The sequence below is a fragment of the Huiozyma naganishii genome, chromosome 7 (assembly GCF_000348985.1).
Source record: "Huiozyma naganishii CBS 8797 chromosome 7, complete genome".
In the NCBI taxonomy this organism is placed as follows: domain Eukaryota; kingdom Fungi; phylum Ascomycota; class Saccharomycetes; order Saccharomycetales; family Saccharomycetaceae; genus Huiozyma; species Huiozyma naganishii.
Genome location: NC_035928.1, coordinates 20,394 through 35,463, shown reverse-complemented (window position 1 = coordinate 35,463; position 15,070 = coordinate 20,394). Strand labels below are relative to the sequence as shown.

The 15,070-nt window shown below is 41.8% G+C and overlaps 8 protein-coding genes across 8 annotated transcripts; 2 read left to right on the top strand and 6 right to left on the bottom strand.

Annotated features, from left to right (window-relative positions):
- Nucleotides 1-171: 171 nt before the first annotated feature.
- Nucleotides 172-1,224, top strand: RFC2 (replication factor C subunit 2; the record flags this gene model as incomplete). Its single annotated transcript, XM_022608878.1, has 1 exon — nucleotides 172-1,224. The coding sequence occupies one exon, from the start codon at nucleotides 172-174 to the stop codon at nucleotides 1,222-1,224; it is 1,053 nt and encodes a 350-aa protein (XP_022465330.1).
- Nucleotides 1,225-1,480: 256 nt separating this feature from the next.
- Nucleotides 1,481-4,678, bottom strand: LOS1 (Ran GTPase-binding protein LOS1; the record flags this gene model as incomplete). The annotated part of the gene is made up of 1 exon (XM_022608877.1): nucleotides 1,481-4,678. One exon carries the CDS (start codon nucleotides 4,676-4,678, stop codon nucleotides 1,481-1,483), a length of 3,198 nt encoding a protein of 1,065 aa, XP_022465329.1.
- A 247-nt stretch (nucleotides 4,679-4,925) lies between these two features.
- Nucleotides 4,926-5,492, bottom strand: HAM1 (nucleoside triphosphate pyrophosphohydrolase HAM1; the record flags this gene model as incomplete). Its single annotated transcript, XM_022608876.1, has 1 exon — nucleotides 4,926-5,492. One exon carries the CDS (start codon nucleotides 5,490-5,492, stop codon nucleotides 4,926-4,928), a length of 567 nt encoding a protein of 188 aa, XP_022465328.1.
- Nucleotides 5,493-5,768: 276 nt separating this feature from the next.
- LIA1 (deoxyhypusine monooxygenase) lies at nucleotides 5,769-6,734 on the bottom strand (the record flags this gene model as incomplete). The annotated part of the gene is made up of 1 exon (XM_022608875.1): nucleotides 5,769-6,734. One exon carries the CDS (start codon nucleotides 6,732-6,734, stop codon nucleotides 5,769-5,771), a length of 966 nt encoding a protein of 321 aa, XP_022465327.1.
- A 452-nt stretch (nucleotides 6,735-7,186) lies between these two features.
- On the bottom strand, nucleotides 7,187-8,347 carry NPA3 (GTPase NPA3; the record flags this gene model as incomplete). Its single annotated transcript, XM_022608873.1, has 1 exon — nucleotides 7,187-8,347. The coding sequence occupies one exon, from the start codon at nucleotides 8,345-8,347 to the stop codon at nucleotides 7,187-7,189; it is 1,161 nt and encodes a 386-aa protein (XP_022465326.1).
- Nucleotides 8,348-8,735: 388 nt separating this feature from the next.
- Nucleotides 8,736-9,566, bottom strand: EMC3 (ER membrane complex subunit EMC3; the record flags this gene model as incomplete). The annotated part of the gene is made up of 1 exon (XM_022608872.1): nucleotides 8,736-9,566. One exon carries the CDS (start codon nucleotides 9,564-9,566, stop codon nucleotides 8,736-8,738), a length of 831 nt encoding a protein of 276 aa, XP_022465325.1.
- A 99-nt stretch (nucleotides 9,567-9,665) lies between these two features.
- On the bottom strand, nucleotides 9,666-10,397 carry CBT1 (Cbt1p; the record flags this gene model as incomplete). Its single annotated transcript, XM_022608871.1, has 1 exon — nucleotides 9,666-10,397. One exon carries the CDS (start codon nucleotides 10,395-10,397, stop codon nucleotides 9,666-9,668), a length of 732 nt encoding a protein of 243 aa, XP_022465324.1.
- A 782-nt stretch (nucleotides 10,398-11,179) lies between these two features.
- On the top strand, nucleotides 11,180-15,007 carry STE6 (ATP-binding cassette a-factor transporter STE6; the record flags this gene model as incomplete). Its single annotated transcript, XM_022608870.1, has 1 exon — nucleotides 11,180-15,007. The coding sequence occupies one exon, from the start codon at nucleotides 11,180-11,182 to the stop codon at nucleotides 15,005-15,007; it is 3,828 nt and encodes a 1,275-aa protein (XP_022465323.1).
- Between the last annotated feature and the right edge of the window lie 63 nt (nucleotides 15,008-15,070).

Here is a 15,070-nt window from a genome sequence, read left to right as displayed (position 1 = left end):
ACCACTAGCTGTCCCATATATCGTGTATGTATTCAATGTATCACGTGCCGACAATAAGTAAGAAAAAAACTGAAAAGAACTAACGCGATGGAAGTGAACAACTGGTTTAGCAAGAAGGCGTCTTGAGAGCTGATCTCGGTTACAGTCAGTTGAAGAAAGACGCCTCGCTCAATGTTTGAAGGCTTTAGTAGTAATAAACGGAGGAAAGTTGACAACACCGAAAGCAAAGAGGAGAATAAGCCATGGGTTGAAAAGTACAGACCCAAGAATCTCGACGAGGTCACTGCTCAAGATCATGCCGTTAACGTGCTGAAAAAGACGCTGAAATCCGCTGATTTACCGCACATGCTGTTCTACGGTCCACCTGGTACGGGTAAAACTTCCACCATTTTAGCTCTGACAAAAGAATTGTTTGGACCCGAGCTAACAAAGAGCAGAGTCTTGGAATTGAACGCCTCGGATGAGCGTGGTATTTCGATCGTTAGGGAAAAGGTCAAGAACTTTGCGCGTCTTACCGTTTCTAAGCCATCCAAGAATGATTTGGAAAAATATCCATGTCCACCTTTCAAGATCATCATTTTAGATGAAGCAGACTCAATGACCGCCGACGCGCAGAGCGCCTTGAGAAGAACAATGGAAACGTATTCCTCGGTGACAAGATTTTGTCTGATTTGTAACTACATCACCAGAATTATCGACCCTCTAGCTTCCAGATGTTCGAAATTTAGATTCAAGTCTTTAGACGAATCTAACGCAATGGATAGACTACAATACGTTGCCAAACAGGAGTCCGTGATTTGTGAAGATGGCGCCCTGGAAAAGATACTAATTGTATCTTCAGGAGACTTGAGGAAAGCTATAACGTTATTGCAGTCCTCTTCCAAACTTAGAAATTACACCGGGACAGACAAAGTTACTTCAAAACAAGTGGAGGAGCTGGCTGGGCGGGTTCCTAATGACATATTGGGCGAACTTGTAGAAAAAATTGCGTCGAAAGATCTGGACGCCATAATAGCATACGTCAACAACTTTGCCAAAAGTGGGTGGTCTGGAGTGTCCGTTATATCACAATTGCATGACTACTACATAATGAGCGACAACTTCGACACTGCTTTTAAAAACCGGATCTCCCTCATACTATTTGATACAGATGCAAAATTAACCAACGGTACCAATGAGCATCTTCAACTGTTGAATTTAGTTGTGCAAATTTCGAACATCTAATGACGCACAGCAACATATTAAACAATTTACATTATGGGGTCCACGCTATTTACAGTGTGCTCCCCTAGAATAAATAATTACTAAATTTTTAAGAATGCTGATACGTATACAGACATGCATTAATATTAATACGTATATGAACAATGATCAATATTTAAACCGAATGACTTCAGTTTAAGAATTCATGACTGACTAGCGGAGGTGGGAAAAAATTGGAAAGACCCAACAACAATGACAAACCACTACCGCGACGGAGTTAGAACATTACTCTGTCAATCAGAGAAACATAGTATTTTTCAAACGATTTTTGATCGGAAGTCACCAACATTTCCAACAATTCTGCGTTCAATTGAGGCGGAAATTGTATTTGGGGCAGGTATATCTCAGAGAGATACTTGAGAGACGGGTTGGAATTAATGTCTGAACCTGCGCCACTTTGCAGGTATAGTTCCCTTAGTAACCTCGATAAATCACATGCTATTACCCTAGAAGAACCCTCTTTGACATTAAAGTTGTACTCTGCGTTGAATGGAATTTCAAATACTAAGGGAACAACTTTGCTGATTAAAAATGCATTGAGCCCTTCGATTTTTTGAATATCCTTTGCGTGTATATCGTTCGCATCGTTACACAAACCAGAACCAAATATCCTAATGAAATTTACCAGGACATTTAGAGAAAGCTTCATTGTGGACGATTCCTGAACTTCTCCTGGTGTATATGACAAAAGGTCAAGTAAAATAATTGACAATGTGTTGCCGTTATTTGGATTTAACAACAGCGAAGTAACAGAATTAGTGACAAATGATTGTAGGAAGGCAAAATAAGCTTTTTTCAGCAGAATTTTATCTCTGAAAGCATCGGTTACTATGATATTCTTCGCATGCTGGTGTTCATGGTTGTTGACCGTCGCCAGACCATTACTAGCGTTGCCAATGGTTTGCTCATTGTCAATCAACTCCATGATTTGATGAACTTTAGCAACCAATGGTGTCACCAAGTTTGTAAACAGTTCAAAGCAGCCCTCCTCTTTATGGAAAACATGTACCATTTGTCCGATGAAACCCAAAAAGTCGTTCATTTCAGGAATCTTCAAATCTGATTCGAGGAATAATGCGATTAATTTGTTTGCGAATGGTACAATATCATTGTTTAAAATAGGGATCAATCTAGAGAAAGTGAATCTGGAAGCATCTCTTATATTCTCGTGTTTGTTGAAGTAAGAGAATGTGACCAACACAACTTCTGTAATATTTGCAAACCTCTCAGTTAGTGATTGATGGATCAGTTTTTTATTCACTAGAGTATTGTTGACTTGATTTTCAGGTACCAAACCACCCTGAACACCCCTTGCTAAAGTACCAACCGCCATTAGTATATGATGGCATTGAAGTACCACCTCAATGGACTGAACCTGGCTTGAAATACATCTCTCCAAATCGGTAAACATTGGAATCAAAACCTCATCCAGAATACTATACTGTGCATCCGCATTGGCTCCAATCAAAATACCAATGCCTTCGAAAAGATACATTTGATTACTAAAGACCGTGTCTTCCTCAATGCCGTCAGAGTTAATTTCGTCAATCTTAATGTCCAATAGTGGGGTAATCTTTCTTATAATCTCGGTAAGAACGCTGACAGTAAACTTAGGTTTCGTAATCTTCAAAAATCTGGAAAATAGATACCATGTCCTCATTCTAACCTTTCCTCTTTTATTGAACATACCGAATTCGCTACAAAAAATGTTTAAGACCGTAAATTCGTTCTTTTCACCGTTGAGAAAATTGTGATGTCTCACAACTAACTCAAAAAATAGCACCTCGATGTATGAATTATCCATTTGAAACAAGGTACTATGGTTTAATAACTCGTTGAAAAACTTGACCATGAGGATAGAAGGCTGAGAGGATGCGATATCTTGTTTTGGTACACCAAAGAGATTGTTTCTGATACTTTCACAGAGATTATGCATTTGGTATATCGCCAACTCTAAATCCCTCCAGTCAGTACTGCCCATTCTTGTACAAATCTCTGTGGATATGCTTTCAAGGTAAATTGCGGGATTGATAACGGCAATGCTCTCTTGGAACGTTTTCAGTTTTGACCGTATTGTCTCGTTGAATTCATCGACTTCGTCTTGGGACTCATCATTTGCATCCGTGGATTCATCAATTTTCATCTTGATAAAGATCACGCGGAGTAATGAGTTTACGAACTCTGTGTGTTGTAAGTCCAGCGGTTTCTGTTTCGACGCTAATGCCACTGCAGAACCTGGCTTCCCCCCGACGGCAAATAGTTTTTTCATATTAGATAAGTAACAAGCTATGAAAGTGAAACATTGCTGAGTCACGGAGTCATACTCGTGGACCATAAATTTGAGGACCAATGGTGCTACTTGTGTCAAGATTCTTTCATCTGCACTTGTTACCAATTGAAGGGATTCCGGATTGGTGTCCATTGTATCGCTACAGTGTTCTACGATGACAGACAGTTCAACACCCACCGCTGACGCCAATCTTGCTAGTTGCTCTGTTATTTCTATGTCATCGTCATCTCTGGCATAAACCTTGTCTGTCAAGTTTAATAGTCCCAGGAGAGCAAATTTTTCAACTGGTTTCATCTTCTTTGATATTATTTCGACGAGACATTTGGAACATGCGATTTTGGTCCCTGGGAAATCCAGGAAATTGTAAATGATGGTTATGCACTCCGGATTGATTATTAAGTTCACATCAATCCAGAGTATGTACGATCCAATGCATGATAATGTCAGTATTGCTATTTCGGATAGTTCACTGGAATGCTGGGTGGTAGATATTACACTTTTCAATGTGTTAATCCATATAACGGCAAGGCTGTTGATATCTTGCATTCTCATCGTATCTTTCAAAGAGTTATTTTTCACTTGAGTGGCCTTAGACCTGACATAGGTTTGATCTGCTATCTCCGAATTGATAAAAAGACAAATTCTGTTGAAATAATCGATACCGACCGGGGAGTAACCACCCGGCGTTGAACTTTCAAGCAGCGGTTCAACGTTTAACAGAGTGATTATATCCTGGAAAAAAGTGTCCCATTGATTCCCGTTAATTTCACCGTATGTGTTGTAGAATATTTTGGTCAGAAGGTCCACTATTTTATTTCTTAAATATTCTGCGTCCTGGACATTTGATTCAACTTTCTTTCGAAGCAAGTCCAAAACGGTTTGCTTGACAAAACTTATGATATTACTATTTGTAGAGTTTATCCCGACAATGTCATTCAGTGCTTGTAATGAGACAAATTTCAGAAGATCATCAGAATCAGTTTCTGTTAAAAGCGCAGCAAACACCTCGACAGCATTGGGATCCTGTTTGATGCCGTCCAAGTACTCGAGAGCCTGTTTTTGGGTGGCTGGATCCGATTGAGGACTATTCGCAATAGCTATTACCTCTCTTATCCTAGATAGCATCCCTTAAATAATGCTTTATCGGTGCCGTTTGCTCGCCTAAGGAGAGATCATCAAACGTATATATAAGATACAGAGATTCGAAATCCTCTTTTTACCAAATCTTTATTTCTTCAATTTTTTTTCAAGCGAAAAATTTTTTCTGCTTCCTTTAGTCGCATCGACGGATGATAACACATATAACGATGGGTGGGGGGCGATGATTATGTATATCTATATTGACATTTATGTCATTGGGGAACTAATGTGATCAATTGCCACTCAAGAATTGGTTGAATTTGGCAAACGCTCTGCCCCTGTGGGAGATGACGTTCTTGTCCTCTTTGGTCATTTCTGCGTAGGTCTGGCCGTGTGACTCTAAGGGTTCAAAGATTGGATCCCATCCAAAGGCGGTAGGCCCTCTTGCCGGGACAATCTTCCCATCAGTAATACCCTCGAAGACGTGGATTTTGCCTTCGCTGTCCGCATATGCAATGGTCGTGATAGCTTGTGCAGACTTGTTTGGGAAGTTGTCCAGCATCTGGACAATTTTCTCTAAGCCCATCGACTTCAAAAACCATTTGATATACGCTCCCGGCAACCCGTTGAATTCTTGGAATGTTAGGGCTGTGTCTTCGACAAACACTGGTTTCCCTGCACCGAGTACCTGGACGGCTTGTTGGCATTTCGCTACGGCAATTTTTTGTAAATCGGTATCTTGCAATTCATCCAAGTCAAGTGGCTCGTTGGAAAGATTGATATCGCTACCGGAGAGCAGCATCTGCACCTCCTTCAATTTGTTGGCATTGCCTGTGACAAACACAATGTCTTGGACCATTCTTGTCGCTTACTGTGCTTTGCGCAATGGAACCTAGTATTATAACGCAAAAGGTCTGAAAGTTTTTCACTTCGAACATCGAGAACATATCCTATAGAAGATCATAAAACTCTTTAAAAAAACGCAGTATATGAACCAACGAGGTATGATAAACGCTTGTTTCAAGTTTTAATAAATAGGTACACATAAACCAACTAGAGATGGGTCATAAAAATACAATACTACTACACAACTTTCCCGACTCTAAGTTCTTCTTCCTTTCTCTATAAATTCTTTTCAAGCAGCTGGAGCGTACTCTAGCTGGTTCGAGTTCTCGTATTCGTACATATCCAAGGCGACGATGGCAGATTCTCTGACAACATCGACAGGGTCGTTCAAGTAGTGCTTCAAGACTGGAACAACGTCAGGGGTGGCAATGGCACCTAAAGCCTCGGCGGCCTCGTGTCTCACCATTGGTGCCTCCTCCATTCTTGCCAAAACCTCTACTAGTCTTGGAACGGCAGCTGGGTTACCCATTTGACCGAAAACGTAAGCGATTTCATGCTTGAATAGAGCAGATGGATCGTCGAAACCAGTGGCCAAGGCGGACACAGCCTCCCCGGTACCAATGTCTCTCAATCTGAACATAGCTCTGTACCTGTCGAACAAAGGCTTGTCTTGGTTGTTCAATAGATCTCTCAATTGAGCAATTGTGTAGTCCTGTTCTAGAGACAGTGGTGGCGCTGGGTCAGTACTGCTGTACAAAGACTGCTGCAACTTTTCTTGCTCGGCAGCTGGGGAGTGTTCCCAGACGATTCTAGCAAGGGCCAATTCGGCAGTTTGCACAACAGCTGGGTGAGCGTCCTTCTTCAAACACTCGTTTAAAGCATCGATGGAGCCCTTGTCACCAAGAGCACCCAAGGCCTCCGCAGCTTCGTGTCTGACCATGGGTTGTTGGTCTTGGTTCAACATGACCTCTCTCAACTGAGGAGCGCAACTCAAGTTCTTTGTTTGACCCAAGACGTAAGCGACCTCGTGCTTCAAAAGTTCACTCTTGTCGCCAAAAGTGGCACAGATATAGTCAACAGCCTTGTTTGCTCTCTCAGGGTTGGTCTTGAACTCCTCAGCAATGGTCTTCAAGTTGAAGAGGGCTCTGAACCGGTTAGACAATTGAGATTCTGGGTTGACCAGGACATCTCTTAGCTGTTCCAAGTTGTTTTCGTCAATGACTTTCGTGTAGTGCTTCTCGAAGTTCGTAGACATGGCTCTAATGCAGTTTTACGTTGTTGTTCCTTGAGTGGAAGTAGATCAGAAGTCAAAGTAGGAACAGCATGGCCTCGAAACTGCAGTTTATATACTGTTTCAATAGCTGCGATGACCATTAATACTATAAGAAAAAAATTTTCACTCCTGCACACAAACTGCCGTACAGTGTTCCAGGAACAATGAGCAACCCACTGCTGGCTGTGACTGGAAGCCCACGGCTCGAGGGAATTCTCTTTCGATTTAGAACTTGAGGCAATTCCCATTGTCTGATTGTATCTTGCCTTTTTAGAATTATGGTTCTCGTGCCGTATTCACTATTTTTGGTTATTCGGTAAGTGTGCCTGTAATGTTGTTGCCGTGGTTACCGTAAACGGGCGGAACTCGAACGACGAGATCTGTATCCGGATATTCTGTTACACACTGTCTACGTATTTCGCAATCGGTAATGCTCACTGTCTAATGTATTTAGCTATATTCTCTGCAGTTTCACTGCTAGCTTGCTTTGCAGTCTGTTCCATGGCCTTTTGGTATCGCTCTTGCAGATCGCTTTGCGTCTGGTCGTTGATTTCACCTCCGAGCCGATCCTCTCCCATGAAAGTGTACTCTCTTTCTATACCTTCATCCTCGTCACGATCTACCAGCCCATCATCTTCTCCCTCTTCTAAGTCGCTTACAACTTCAGCGCTGTCGTCGCTGTCGTTACCACTCTTTTTTTTGCTCTTCCCCCCATTCAAACCCAGGTCCTTCATCAACCCAGTCAAGGACTTGTCCTTCCTGGCCGCTTCTTTCTCCTCCTTCAAGGCGAGAAGTCTCTCCCTCTCCGCTTTGTAAAATTCGTTGTACTCATCCTGTTTCTTGTCAACTATATCAACAAACTCATCGAATCCTTCCCCAGTAAAACTCGACACAGAGCAGACGTCCAATGTCGCATAGAACTCCTCTAACATCAGTGACATGGAGTTTACCAAGGAACTCATGTACCCTGAGCCTTCGTGAGTGCCATTGTCTTGATCCTCTCTTAGTGCGTGTTGGAAACTTTCGAAATCAGTCATCCACTCTTTCGCAAAGGATGCGTCTTCCACGTCGGTCTTGTTAAAGACAATGACCATGGGTAATTTTGTTTTATACAGTATCGAACATGCATAGAGCATATTACTCATGAAGGTGGTTGGTGATTTATTTCTTGGTGTGTCGACAATGTAGGCAATGACAGTTGGGAAAGTAGACGCGAACGATTCTGTTATAATTGTCCCAGATGCACTCCATACAAAACACTCAATTTGCCCAGGAGTATCAACAATGCAGTGCTCGTATTTGTCAGCTTTCTTTTCCAGCAGATTGATCACTTGGTCGATCTTGGTTGAAAAGAGGTTCAAAGACGTCACAATCGCACCGTTGGGGCCCAGTTGGTAGTTCTCCATGACTTTTTTGTACTTGATAGAGTCTCTAATATCAATGTTCGCACCATAAGGAATATTGAGCACCGCAGGGTCCAAATTAATCACGTATGGAACCTGTTTCTTGTGTCTCAAATGAGAGTTTAATCTTTGCATAAAAGTGGTTTTACCGGAACCGGCCATACCGATACATATAACAGTGGATAGAGGCATTGTAGAGTGTGTGTATATATGTCTGTCGATCGCTTAGGGTACGTCGGGTGATGCTGTTGTTACCTATTTAACTATACCGCCACTCTTTTCACGATGAGCTTAATAATAATAAATATTGAAAATTTTTTCCAAGTGCTTATTACAAATTGTACTATAGAGACAACAGAAAGTTTGGTGTAAGAGGTAGGACACACCTCTAAAGATCATAGATTAAGGACCCCTTTAGGGTTTTATGTGTAGTGCATTGACGTACACTACGATCTAGTCGAAATGAATCTTGAAAAGTACTATTCTCTTTTAGCCGTAGCATTATTCACTGCGTAACATAATAGATACTAATTAAGGATACTAGTTATATACCTACACGGGACCAAGTCAAGCGTATTCCCTAAGAATACAGTTTTAAAACCCTTGCTTCAATACCATCGAAACAGGACTCATGTTGCGCGATGATCAAATCATTCGCGACGGATTTCATAACATCTTCAGGTTTGGGTTGACCTGCTCCACCAAGAATGACTGGCTGTGATTGCGGCATGGATGCACTCTGCTGCTGTTGTACGAGGTCTACCGAGCTTTGGTTTTTCAACAGTAAGTTGTAAACAGGGTTCAGCCCAAGGACGGAGATAAAATACCACGATATGGAGCTGACCCATCTTACATCCAAGTCGGAAGTGCTTATACCGTTCTGCAGCATCTCCTTGAAACGCACAGTCAGAGGGAATGGCAATTTCATCAGCACAAATCCAGAGAAAAAATGGTTGACCCACCACATGATGATTGTTTGTGGGATGAAATTGGCCATGTTGCCCTTTGCCATGTTTGAGATGGCATCCGAGATGTTTGGGTCACTGAAAGGATTAACTATTTCCCCCTCTTTTGTGTTTGTCTGAGCAACGTACTTGCCCTCCAAGAGAACCTTGGACAATTGGTCCCTGCGCGCGTCGAACGATTCCTTCGTCAAATTTGATCCGTTACCTATCAGGACACTTCCCAACGAGACATATTGACTCTCAGTAATCTTAACTACAGGGTACCCCTTCACCCCGGGACTAATCAACGTTGTGACATACTGCCTCAAGATACCTGTCAATATCATCACAATTGATATGGGGAGCAGAACCCAGTACTTCAACTGCGGATCCAACATCAGTTCTTTGACTGGCTGGCTGGTGACATTTCCCACCAGGGCAGTTCTAAACCACGACACAGTGTCCATTGGCGCCGATTGTCGTCTTGATGGTGCCCTTCAGTGACTTTCTGTCTCGTAGCCGTTGGTTGGCCTTATTGCAGCGAAGAGAATTTCTTTTTGCTTTTTCTATGTATCCACATATTTAGCCACTGTATACGGCGAAGGGTTTGTGAAGAACAACCAGTCCCGGCTTTTGCTCATCGCTGGGCGGGTCAATTGGCCACTCGTTACGTTGCGGAGGAGCTGCTTGGCAACTTGTTTGGGTCCCGTCGGTGATTCGTTCTTTGTATTCCGGGCTAGCTGCAACAGCTTGTCGTAATCCAAGTCCTGGTACATTGAAAGTGACTCCTCGACAAGAGGCTTTATATAGTTTGCACCCAGTAAAGCGGTCGATGATGCAGTTCCATTTAAATCGGAGAGTTTGGTTCCCACACTCAGCAATTCCAAATGGTTCTTCGGCGCCGTTGCTAGCACTTTTTCCACAGAGCTGTTCACGTCTCTTATATCCTTATTGTGCTTGAACAGATACCGCAGATTATCATTCTGATCAACTCCCAACGGTATACCGGTTGCCTCCTGGATAGCCTTGATATGAACACGGTTTGACGAGTGGTGATCGACATCTGTTTCCCCGATCTTTTTGAGAAACCTGTGCCAGAAGTAGCGTCTATCCAAGGTCCAATCATCGTGTGACCATCGGAAAAGATATAACGTGTTGTACTTCTTGAGGAACTCTTGGTAGTTGTCCCGAAGTAGAGGGTATGCAAGTCGCTGTTCGAACCGTTTGAGTTCGCCGGCAGATAACGACCGGCCATATTTGTAAACGAACTGTGGGATATGCTTGCTCTTCACCGGCATCGGAGCAGGTGGACCTTTTGTTGTGGTGTTGAGTGTCTTTACTCGAGGCCCTCTTTCACTGTTTTCTCTATTTAAGTTCAATATGCATTGTTGCGATCTCTAAATTTGTTCTGTTTCAAGAAGGGCAGTTCTTACAAATATCAAGTCATAGCCACTTCGTGGGAAGGCAAGTCACATTTCAGCGCTGTCGTGGATTGTGCTGCAACACATATGCTCTAGAAACATGAACAGTCGAATTGTCCAGAACGTACCAACTAGGGTTTGCCTGACGGACGAATCAAAAATGAATTGAAACAGGAAACCCAAAACACTTGTTAAAACAGCCAAAACCATATATAATGTACAAAGGACAAGAATAATACGACAATAATATGCTGAAGACACGAATGGCCGAAGAGCTGACTATTTGGTGTACTTAAACCCTTTTGATGCAACCTAACAAATTCAACCGAGAGAGCACAAAAAGGCAACCCGGTCCATTGAATTGGAAACAGAGACCGTATACTTGCAGTAGTATACAATGTGACTGGAGCTTGTTACGTCTGGATGTCTCTTGTCGCCTTTAAACTCTCTGTTTATGAAACATCTCATACAGAGCATTTTTCATGTAATTACCTCTTTGGGTAATTACATGTATTTGAGGAATAATATTTGCATCTATAACGTTTGAAACAGTAGCGTCGAGTTTCGAGCCGACTAATGTTATATATAACGTCGGGATACTATTAAGGAATGTTATCTTAGCTTGAAAGAATACTGTCCGCAAACCAACACAATCAAGAATGAATTCACATATATTCGCAAATGTCTCACCAGAGAAAGATTACAAGTTGCTGACGGTAGTAACACTCACAACAATTGCATCCGGATTGATTCCAGCTATTACTTCCATTTTGACCGGTAGAGTGTTTGACATTCTCAGTAATATCTCATTGAATGACAGGCAATTTTCTCATCAATTGGTATTACGGTCCATGAGCGTTATGATTTTAGGAGCAGCCAGCTTCCCTGTAATGTGGATATTTATAACATCTTGGATGCATTTGGGTGAAGTACAAGGGGATAGGATAAGAATTAACATGTTGGGCTCATACTTGTCCAAATCATGGACTTGGTATGACGGCAACGGCAAACGGTTATTGGGTGAGTTTACACAGTTGAGTAGATGTATCGAAGAGGTTCGACAGAGCTCGTCCGAATCTGCGGCAATAACTTTGCAAAGTTTTGTCAGTGTGTTATCTTTAATTGGGACATCTTTCTACTATTCGTGGTCTCTTACCCTTATTATTCTCTGCAGTACACCAATAATCACGGCCATAGCCATCTATTTTGCTAAGTTAACTAACAAATATACCGATTTGGAAAATAAGGAAACATCTTATGCCGCTGAACTACTTACCTGGTCAATGCGGTTTAACGATATGGTCAAATTTTATACAGCCCAAAATGAAGAAATTTCAAAATTTGATACATCAGTAACAAGATGCAATTCTTTGTTCATCAAAGCATGTCTATATTCTGCTCTTAATTCAAGCATTATTAGGTTCCTAACGCTCTGTATGTTTGTGCAAGGGTTCTGGTTTGGAGCCACCATGATAAGAAGAAATAAACTGGATATAAACGATGTTATCACGTGTTTCCATTCTTGCTTGATGCTGGGTGCTACCGTAAGCGAGGCAATGAGCCAAGTGACAGTCATACAAAAAGGTCATGTTGCTAATAAAAAACTCGAAGGATTTTTGGAGCTTGAAGGTAAAACAATTATGCAAGCCGCATTGAAGTGCCCACCAAAGGGAAACTCCTTATCAATAACATTTAACAATATTTCCTTCAAGTACCCATGTCGCACAAGTAATTCAGCCGTCGAAAATGTTTCTTTAAGACTTGAGTCGGGGAAAATGACCTTCATTATTGGTAAATCAGGCTCTGGAAAGTCAACCTTGGCCAAATTACTTCTGAGATTTTATGAAGAATACTCTGGGTCAATAACGGTAGATAATATATCCATTTGTGACCTAAATCAAGAATGGTTACTATCGAACATCACTGTTGTTGAGCAGAACTGCACTTTGTTCAATGATACTCTTCGAAATAATATACTTTTGGGTTCTGAAAATCAGAGTGAGCCGGCAAGAATGGAATCAATCGAGGAACGAGAGAGAAAACTGAGGAAAGCATGCAACTTTGCACTTCTTAATGAAATGTTGGCAGATCTTACAGACGGCTTGGACACTGTGATTGGTTCCGGTGGTGTAGAACTGAGCGGAGGTCAACGACAAAGGGTTGCCCTGGCAAGGGCGTTCTTAAGAAACACCCCCATTATGATATTTGATGAATCAGTTTCTGCTTTGGATGTTGCTCATCGCAAGCTTTTAATGAAAGCCATTCGATCGTGGCGTCAAGGGAAAACGACCATTGTTTTAACACATGAACTGAGCCAAATAAATCCCACAGATTTTATTTATATTATGGAACATGGTAGAGTTTGTGAATATGGCTATCAAGAGGATCTGTTGAAGAGCGAAACGAGCTATTTTTCAAGGTTTTACCAACATCAAGCACCAGAGGGGGCTGTTCACGAATCTTTGCCCAGATATGATACTTTTAGGAATAGTATTGTTTCAGACACGAAAACTCCGGTAACTGATATTATTGACAAAGAAGGCAAGACATGGGTTGATCAAAACTCAGAGATCGAAACGCTCAAGGGCTCATATTATATATCTGAGAAACTTTCTGGTTCCAGCAATACTTCTTCACAATCCGAAAGCGACCTTGAAGAAACCAACGATGGACGCAAATCGTTCAATAAGGAAGACCTTGAAAAGGGGGTAGATGAACCTATCATGAATTTAAAAAGTATTGTAAAGTGCATGGTTAAGGAAGCGCAATATAAGGGAGTACTTTGTGTGGGAATTGTGTTTGCTTTATGTGCCGGCGCTGCCAATCCCGTTTTTTCGTATTCGTTCAGTTATTTGTTGAATGGTATCATTCCTGTTCATGGTACGGTGGGTTCGTCATTTTACCTGTTAAAATGGTCCCTTATTGTTCTCAGTGTTGCAATAATAGATGCTTTCTGTACGTTTTCCAAAACGTTTATTATGGGGTACTGTAGTGAATATTGGATTATGGACCTTAGAAAAAAAGTGATGAGAACTATCACGTACAACAAATTCGAATGGTTCCAACTAGCTGAAAATAAACCATCTGAGGTTTCTGCATTGGCGCTTAATGATCTGCGAGACCTGAGAACTCTGGTTACAGAATTTTTGGCCACTGCATCCACCTTTTTAGTCGTTTCTACATGTGGGTTGATATGGGCCCTTGTAGCCGGATGGAAACTAAGTTTGGTGTCAATATCAATGTTCCCGCTGATTATTGTGTTCTCTGGTGTCTATGGTGCAGCATTGCAAAAATGTGAGACGGACTACAAAAGTGCCGTTGCACAACTCGAAAACTGTTTATATGAGGTTGTGGTATCCATGAAGACCATCAGGTGCTTACAGTTACAGACCCATTTCCAAAATAGGTACGATAGGAGAAAACAGAGAATGCTTTCACTTGGACGTAGAAGATCTGTAATCACAGGATGCGGCATCGCCATAACACACACACTTACTTTGTGTATACAGGCGATTCTATACTATTACGGTATCAAACTGGTCATCGATGGTAAGTACACTTCAAAAAAGATGTTTGAAGTGTTCACGTTGATTTTGTTCACCATTATGACTTGCACCAATCTGATCAATCAAATCCCAGAAGTAACGAGAGGCCAACGAGCCGCCACGTACATTTATAGAATACTCAAAGAGGCCGCTGCTACTAGGGAGCATCAGGATATGCACAATCGAACACTTCCGATTTCAAACACCAGTGAAAAGGATACTATGGTCCTAGTAAAAGATTTAACTTTTGCGTACCCTGCGACACCATCCAAACATGTTTATGAACACCTGAATTTAAATTTAAAGTCTGATACCAGTGTAGCCCTTGTCGGTGAGTCAGGTTCTGGGAAGTCCACTATCATATCTCTATTGACAAAACTTTATGACGTACCAGAGAAGCATATATATGTTGACGGTACCGATTTGTCCGAATGGGATACCAACAGTTTAAGGAATCAGATATCCGTGGTAGAGCAGAGTGCCAATTTATTGAACGGGACAATTCGGGAAAATCTGACATACGGTCTTCCAGAAGAGGACACCACCGAGGTAGACCTTATTGGAATATTGAAGCTTGTCAGCATTTACGATTTTGTCAGTAGGCTGCCCAATGGAATTGACACGATAGTTGATCGTGATTTGCTTTCTGGTGGACAAGCACAACGATTGTGCATTGCGCGGGCACTGGTGAAACCGCACCGGATTTTGATACTTGATGAATGCACGTCAGCACTAGACGCACTTAGCACGAATATCATCATTGATATTGTCCGCAAGGGTATTCCAAATACGCTGATTATAGCAATTACCCACGACGAACACATGATGCGGTCCTGCGAAAGTGTGCTTTTGTTGAAGAACGGGGCCATTGTCGAACAAGGAAGTTTTGTGGAATTGATGCAACAAGATAGCGAATTTAAGAAATGTTTAAACGGTAGGTAAGTGATTGAATCGTATTCGCCGTAAAAGGAAGCTTTTCTTTCAAGAACGTATTTTTATTTATTT